Source organism: Trematomus bernacchii, unplaced genomic scaffold, assembly GCF_902827165.1.
Source record: "Trematomus bernacchii unplaced genomic scaffold, fTreBer1.1, whole genome shotgun sequence".
Classification (NCBI taxonomy): Eukaryota; Metazoa; Chordata; class Actinopteri; order Perciformes; family Nototheniidae; genus Trematomus; species Trematomus bernacchii.
Window position 1 is genome coordinate 318600 of NW_022987588.1, and position 7909 is coordinate 326508.

The following is a 7909-nucleotide window of genomic DNA, read 5'->3' on the forward strand; positions in this document are numbered from 1 at the left end:
AGCAGAACAATTATTATAATAATAATAATAATAATAATAATAATAATAATAATAATAATAATAATAATAATAATAATAATAATAATAATAATAATAATAATAATAATAGATATAGCAGTAGAAACAAAGAAATATAATAATAGAAATATAAAATAACTATGTATTTAAAAAGTGACAGTATAAGTGTGTTTTACATATATAGGTATGTATAGTTATGGGATTGTTAAATATATATACAAGTCAATTTTGGTACATTAAATATATTTTATGCTAATACTTTTAAAAGATCTTGAATGCAGCACTTGTGAAGTGCTGACACATAGAGGGCCTGTAGGGGGCGTTAGCGCGCTTTGATGCATTCCTCCACTGTAAAGGGTCAGAGTGAGAGGTGTATGTCGGGAAATGTAGTTCTGTCTTCGCAGCTCTTACCTTTACTTTCATTGTACAATGGCATTGGCTCCCCTACAGTTCCCGACATGTCCTTTGGTTTGAAACTGGGGGAAGACCTGCCGAATGACAAGTGAATATATAATTTACTGAACACTGTTTCTATCGAGATAAAGCAGCAGAACCTCGCCTCAGAAAGTAAGTAGCTAGTTAGCTTAAAGAAAGTTAGCTTTATTGCAACGGTTATGAGCTAGCTAGGATGACTGTTGAGATGGAGGTCAAACTTCCTGTTATCACGATATGTAACTAGCTCGTGTTGAAAGAGTTAACGTTAGCCGGTTTTTTCTTACCGTGCTTCATCACGAAGACACAAGTTCATCCATTTGTGTTGGCTAGCTCAGGATACCAGTACTGAGCCTACAGGATTTAGTATTGTAATGGCATTAACTGGATAATTTCAACGTAATATATACATAATGTTTGTAGTGGTGCTGCATCAACCTCATCACAGTCATTAGAAGAGTTGGTTTAATCCGTTTAACAACGATTACTCGTCTAAACATAATCGTTTCAGTCAAAATACCCCTGTGGTTCCAGCCTCTCAGATTTGAAGGTTGGTTGCTTTTATCTGCTTTTTAAAAATGTATTACTACATTTCTGAAATTGTGTGGAGAATGTGCTTACAATCTATACCAATTGAGAAAGTAATGACTTGTGAAGCCCTCTGAGACAAATAGGATTTGTGATTTTGGGCTATATAAATAAACTTGAATTGAAAAAATTAATGGGCAGCTTAATCTGTATTTGTAGCCACGTGTTGCAATCTTAGCACAATGTACAGAAGAAACTTGAGCTGTTTTTTGCAAGCCTTTCCTGTTACATTACCCAGACTGAGAAATCAGAACCCTCTTTATAAGAGAAGTATATGTGTATGAAACAAATACACTTGGTTTATAAAACAGCCAAGTTATTTCATTCCAGTTTTAGTTGCTCTAATGGATAATAAAAAGGACGCCAAATCTAATCGGGGTAAACATGAACATTGAACTATGTGCAGTTATAAAGAGACAGTACAGTACAGTACAAAACATTTTAATATATTTTCAGTAAGACAATAATTGCAATGGTAGCAGGAATACATATGCAATGATTAACAGAATAAGTTGCTTTATGAGCTGGGTGGATATGACATTACACGATGTGCATAGAATTGTATTTGAAGGTGATAACATTGTTGAAAATGCATGTGTGGTTAATTCAGACATTGATTAACAGAAGAAGTTGCTTTATGAGCTGGGTGGATATGACAGTACACGATGTGCATAGAATTGTATTTGAAGGTGATAACATTGTTGAAAATGCATGTGTGGTTAATTCAGACATTGAACAAAGTGTCTGTTTTGTTCACAGCGCAGCCATGAGGAATCTTTGGACCAAAGCAGGTGTTTTTGGTTCGGTGTCGATGGCGTTTGGTTCCATGCTGTGGTCACAGAAAAATCCTGACTCGGACCAGGCCAGTTCCCCCTCTGGTGAAACGAATCCCAGTTCTTCATACGAACTAAAGCTGGTCCAAGTCCTGTTCCGACATGGTGCTCGAACGCCGCTCAAGTCAATTCCTGATGTGATGGAGGTAAATCTCTTAATTATTTAGCACTCGTGGCTACAAAAAAAGATGTAATGTCACATCAAATCTTAATATATTATACTAATTATTTCTCTGGACACAATTGTCTTGCCTAAGGCCCAATGGGTGCCAACGCTCTTGGAGCCTCCAGCACACACCCAGATCAACTATGAGGTGACGGATCTTGACGGTGGCCCCAGGCCCCCGGCTCCTGTAGAAGATAGCTATCGGAAAAACATCCTGAACGTGAGTAATCAGAATCAGAATAGCTTTATTATTTATTATATATTATCTGTTATTCCCCAGGGTCGTAACAGTCCCACAGAGGGGAAATGTACGTTGTTACAGCAGAAAAAGAGTCACAGAGAGCTTAATGTTACATATGTTACATGCTTTAAAAAGTATTAAAGTAAAAAAATAAAAAGTTATGATATAATAAAAATAAAAAGTTACACAATTTACAAAATACACATCCTGTAACAGTTCTTAGGATTTAAGTGCTCCCTGTGGAGGAATGCTAAGGAACAAGTTCAGGTGCAGCAATTTAGCTTGTACCTATGTGAGGATAATAGCCCAACACATTTTCACAGCAGACATTTAGACCTGTAATAGCTAGAAAAGTGTCATTTAGTTTAGGTGTACCTGTTCCAAGGCTTTAACCGTGTTCAAATAAGTTTTCTTAAACACTTACTGAGACAAAGAGCTACGTCTGAGCTTTGTCTGCAACACAATTTAGTGTCTGCTTTGGTGAATGCCTATTGTTTTTATGTGGCTCTGTATAATCAGGTACTGACAAGTGATTGTGTATTAAATCCTTTTTATACTCTGTGTATTTCAATGTTCTTCCCTTAGATGTGAAGAAACTTGTGGATTCAGTATTCTTTCTCCATCTAGTGGCCACTAGGATTCATTACCAAGCTGCACAGATGACATTAAAGCGAGTTCATTCATTAAACTCCTCTCTGTTACGCTGCTGGACTGTGTAGAGCCTCCTAGTGAGATGTGTGTGCCAGCCACTGTGTCCATATAAATGATCGTTTCCTGTGCTGAGTTAGCTCCTTTGCTAAAGAGGTTTACTGCACTGGATTTAGCTTAGAAAACTAAATCCCACAATATGGACTCGGGCCATCCTTGTACCACATTCTCTCTGAATTCCTGGATGCGATCGCAGGTGTGTGTTTGTTAGGCCACATCTGTGAGTTAAACCTGGTCGTGTTTGTCGCTCTTGGCAGGGTGGCTCGTTCCCCGGTCAGCTGACCACCGTGGGCATGCAGCAGCTGTACGAGCTGGGCAAGAGGCTGAGGACGAGATACGTAGAGAGCTCCTTCCTCAGCTCCACCTTTAACCCAGCTGAGGTCTAGTAAGTGTTCCAAATCATGAAGGATAGCAAGGATATAAACACTTTTCTGTACACTATGGAGTGCAGTTTAAAAGGATATCCGTCTAAATGGCTGCCGTCCATGACCTGTTTTTTCCATTTTTAGTGTACGCTCTACTAATATTGTGAGGACCATTGAATCTGCCAAGTGCCTGGTAGCAGGGCTGTTCCAGCAAAAAGAAAAAGGTAGGGTAAAAATCCATATGAGCATTATGTCATTTTTCTATTCTGCTACTTATCTAATGTGTTTGTGAATTGTTGTCTTCTACTTAAAGAAATTGTGCCTATATTCACAACGGCGTCAGAATCTGAAATCTTGTATCCTAACTACCACGGATGCAAGCTGCTGAAAATCCTCGCCAGGTTTGTAGACTACATCTTTATTCCAGGCATCGACCATCCTTTGCACTCGCTGTCCCAAAACTGGACTCTAGCGAGATAAATGTGTTGTGCAAAATTATTAGGCGAGTGGAGATGCCTGTGACAGGTTGTCATGGTGTGTCTGTGTTTTGTGGCTGACACTGTGTGTTCTGTGCAGCCACCGCTGGGCAGAGTCATCCACTCTGCCAGACATCGCAGCCGACCTGCAGAGCATCCAGAGCGCGCTGGGCATCGCCGCTCACCAGCACATCGACTTCATCCTCATTAGGGACGACATGGTTGCCAGAGAGGTGACACCGCTGCATCCTGATTCGCATGACTTTTATTAGGTCTCACCACAAGCTATCCGAATACATATGATTATTATGAAGACATGGCCTGGATGGAGGTGGCAACCCAGCATGATGCTAGTTATGCAAAGCGTATCTCAACAACAGCGTTCATCTGGGTCAAGACATTTTAACAAGCTAAGATACCAGATTCAGCATGATTTGAGTTTGAGCAGTTGTGGTATTTACTAATGAAGATATCATAAGGAGAAAATGAATTCTTAAAATGTCTTCAAAATTAATTAACGGGTGATGGACTACATTTCTCTTTCCATTTTCCATATCGGACGTCAGAGGGGCATTTTTTTTTTCAAATGAGCTTCTCTAGATGAAAATGAACGCGTGGGTGGCTTCACTTTATTCCTTTTTTATGAATTTACTGATCAATTTTCCCCCTCAACAGCCAAAGCAAAACACTGAAGCCCTAACTAACATTTTGTCTTATTTTATGTTCAAATCCACTTAATATCAGTTACAACTCATTCAAACTATCAGCCGTAACTAAAGCAGCACATTTTACAGTCAATCTATACTCTACTTAAACAGAAAACAAAGCTTCTGGGGGATTTTACTGTCGCAGCTTAAACATTACTGCAAGTCCCCATCAATAGACATGTTGAAAGTTCCCTTTCTGTAGTTTGTGTTGCTCACAGCAATCGCTAATAACTGACTGTGTCCTGTCTCTGCACATTAACAGGTGCACGGGCTGCCCTGCCCATCAGTGCTGGACACCTGGAGAACCAAAGTGGAGCAGAGAGCTGTGGAAATGATCTGCCATGTGTATGAACCCAGCAAGAGGTACACCATTATGATTTAGAATGGAGGCTTTCAAAGGGAAAGGGCCTCCACACAGTTTCAGGGGATGCACCTATTTTCAAGCTCTGTCAAAGAAGGCCACAGTCCTGGAAAACCATTTGTTTTGAGTTCCCCTTTATATCTTTGGCTGTTTTTTTGCAGGGAGAACTTGCAGCTGTGTGTGGGACCCCTCATGCATAAAATGTTAGCCAACATTGAGGGGAAACTACAGGGCACCTCGTCCGAGCCAAAAAGGTTAGACACCGTTTTGTTTCCCATACTTCTTTGTGTTTGTTCTTCAAATGACCCACTTTAAATTCCTCCTCTCAAACAGGAAGCTGTTTTTGTACTCTGCCCATGACACCACTTTGATTCCCTGTTTGATGGCTCTGGGAATCTTTGACATGAAGTGGCCACCATACGCCGCTGACATCACTGTGGAGCTGCACCAACACCGGCAGACCAACAAGCCCTTTGTTAAAGTTTCTTACATAGACCAGGTAGGGGTGGAGAATGTGTCTACGTTTATTTGATAAGCTGTTGCATTTCTTCCTATCGTTAACTCTAAATTGCTTATCTTTCTGCAGGATCAACTAATACCAGGCTGTAGTGGAGTGTACTGCCCACTGGATGAGTTTAAACAGGTCCTCTCATCATACTCTCTGAGCTCTGACCTCTACCAATCACTTTGTAATAGCAAAGAGGACTCAACCAAACCATAAACCTTCAACCAACTAACACTGTGCTACTCACAATATTACACTCAAACAGGTAACACACATCATGATTTTCTTCATTTAAATCCTCCATTCTCACTCCTGCCACCATGGAAAACTTTCTTGGGTGTACAATTCCTTTTACATTTTAACAGTTTACATAACACTAAAAAGTATTACTCTCCTCTTTTGTTACCATGGCAGTAAAGTGTTCAATAGGTAGATTAATTAAATGGTTATGGGATATTGACAATTGTAAGTGTTAAACCATTTTTTGTTCAGTTCAAATTTGCATTCACTTAATCTGATTGGTTTGAGAATAAAGGCACACTATTTTAAATATGTTTACCAAAGTAAGCCCTACTCACTGTACCGTCATCAATCTTTAAAGGGAGATGACAAAAACATTCATTTCTCAAAAGTATTTGCTAGATCAGCAGAACACTAAACCAGGAGAAATTGCGCATTTGTTATGGACCATTTCAGCTGTGGATTAATGGAAATGTGCTATTCTAGGGAGTATTTACTGTAAGTACACAAGGTAACACTCCTGTACGTGTAAAATAGTTTTTAGACAACATGGGAATTATATCGTATAGAGGAATAAACTATATCAGGGTTGCTTACACAGTAGGATATATTGTTTAGTTAGTTGCAGATTTGTTGAAAAGGGAAACATACAGATAAGTATCAGCCTTAGAAGTTCAAACCGTTGCTACAGTTTACTCTTGCACTCAAATAAGAGTATTACCTTAAAGGTTAACCAAGGTTGCACCAATAGCAGTATCTAATTCTGCCAATTTGGTTGCGTTTAAAGTGGACCTATCATGCTATATTTAAATGATATATTGTAGGGCCATACCTATATAAGGTATATTTATGTTTCTGTTTTCAAAATACCAAACAGATCATGCATTTTAGCCATACCTCATTTCGCTCTATTTGCTGTTCTCCAGCACTGTTTTTGCACGGGGCTGATTCTGTGAGCTGCAGCTGACCACGCCCCCCTGCAGGAGAGGGGAGCCGCTCTGATCAAGTCAGAAGAGGGGGAGAAAAATAGATCTCCGTCCTCCGTGTTTTATTATATTGTTATAGGCCTATAGAGTCGTTATTCATTTGTTTTAAAGCTCAATAAATAACAAAGAAGACCTTTGACCGGCACTTTTCTAATTTTGTCCGGAAGATTTAAACTTCAACGGACATCTTGACCAGCGAAAGAAAACCTAACTGAAACTCTGCACCACGGTCCCCTCGTTCCTTGGAAGAGGCGGAGAGGTGGGTGTTTGTCATCTGCTGGTGGACTAACCGGAGAGAATTACAGTGCTTGCCTCGACGGGGAGGGATTGCATTGAATTAAAGCAGCGGGAGCAAACGCTTGCCTCGGGGAGGGAGAAAAAAAGCCACAGCGGAGAATAAACAGCAGGGTAACCATGGTAACCATGCACGGGAAGTCTTCTTCGCTGCTTTTGTGGCAGACTACAGCGCCATTACAGGCCTGGCATATGTACTACAGCGTCTCCAGTGCTTTGGCCGGCCGTGGCCCAACCCCCTGATAGGTGGAGAGTTGGCCCAATAGCCGTAGCGCCACTTTCCTGACCAGTAAAGTGTTCAAATCTGGATCAGTTTTTATCAGATCCGTTGCAGCCCCTTTTTTAGAGATTTGGGTATGGAGGAAAATAGAGAGGGTTGTGTTTTCTGACACTTGGTGAGTTCCCTGGAACACCGGGGACACATTCATGTATAAAAGACGTACAAAAGTGCATTTTGCATGATGGGTCCCCTTTAAATCAATTATTTCACATTCAAACCTTGAATTCCTCAGAGGAATACTAAGCATTTCATGTACTCATGTTGAGGATTGTACTTTAGTGTTTAGGTCACCGTCTTCATGACCATGTAGAATCTGCAGAAATTGAATAGTTATGCTACTGTGTGTTTAAAGAGTGAAACATTAGTTTGCCTTCTTGTAGGATGTGGTGATACCATCAGAACACAGTATAATGTATGAATGAATACGTGCCCATTATACTGTATATAATAACACACATTGTAACTCATCAGCGGGAGTTTCCCGTGACCTGCTGCTCGAAATATAAAGCTTTGAATTTGCGAATAACTAAAAGACTTTGATCAATGAACGTCTCTTTTTTTTGACTATCGAATGAAAACCTTTATACTAATCCTACCAGCTATGTAACACTTCAAAACAAATGCGAGTGAAGCACAACTAGTTTGAGTAGAAATGCATCAACATTCTTGCATCTATTTTATATTTCATAAGTGTGGTGTCCTCTGAATT

At 39.9% G+C, this 7909-nt stretch overlaps 1 protein-coding gene across 2 annotated transcripts; it reads left to right on the forward strand.

Moving 5' to 3' along the window:
* The first annotated feature begins 429 nt into the window (after window positions 1-429).
* On the forward strand, window positions 430-6526 carry acp6 (acid phosphatase 6, lysophosphatidic). 2 transcript variants are annotated; one of them, XM_034128987.1, is made up of 11 exons: window positions 430-585; window positions 1798-2017; window positions 2129-2257; window positions 3244-3371; window positions 3496-3575; window positions 3665-3752; window positions 3928-4060; window positions 4797-4897; window positions 5057-5149; window positions 5229-5394; window positions 5482-6524. In XM_034128987.1, the coding sequence occupies exons 2-11, from the start codon at window positions 1805-1807 to the stop codon at window positions 5614-5616; spliced, it is 1266 nt and encodes a 421-aa protein (XP_033984878.1). In that variant the 5' UTR covers window positions 430-585; window positions 1798-1804; the 3' UTR covers window positions 5617-6524. The 2 variants fall into 2 exon arrangements, with proteins under 2 accessions (XP_033984878.1, XP_033984879.1); XM_034128988.1 differs by lacking the exon at window positions 430-585 and adding an exon at window positions 651-1000 and having other exon boundaries at window positions 5482-6526.
* The last annotated feature ends 1383 nt before the right edge of the window (window positions 6527-7909 follow it).

Excerpts from the sequence above, each read along its gene's own strand:
- acp6 (XM_034128987.1), top strand. The coding sequence starts at position 1,805 with ATGAGGAATCTTTGGACCAAAGCAGGTGTTTTTGGTTCGGTGTCGATG. Across the intron at positions 3,372-3,495 it reads TTTAACCCAGCTGAGGTCTA|TGTACGCTCTACTAATATTG; the intron begins GTAAGTGTTCCA and ends TTCCATTTTTAG. Across the intron at positions 3,753-3,927 it reads CTGCTGAAAATCCTCGCCAG|CCACCGCTGGGCAGAGTCAT; the intron begins GTTTGTAGACTA and ends TGTTCTGTGCAG.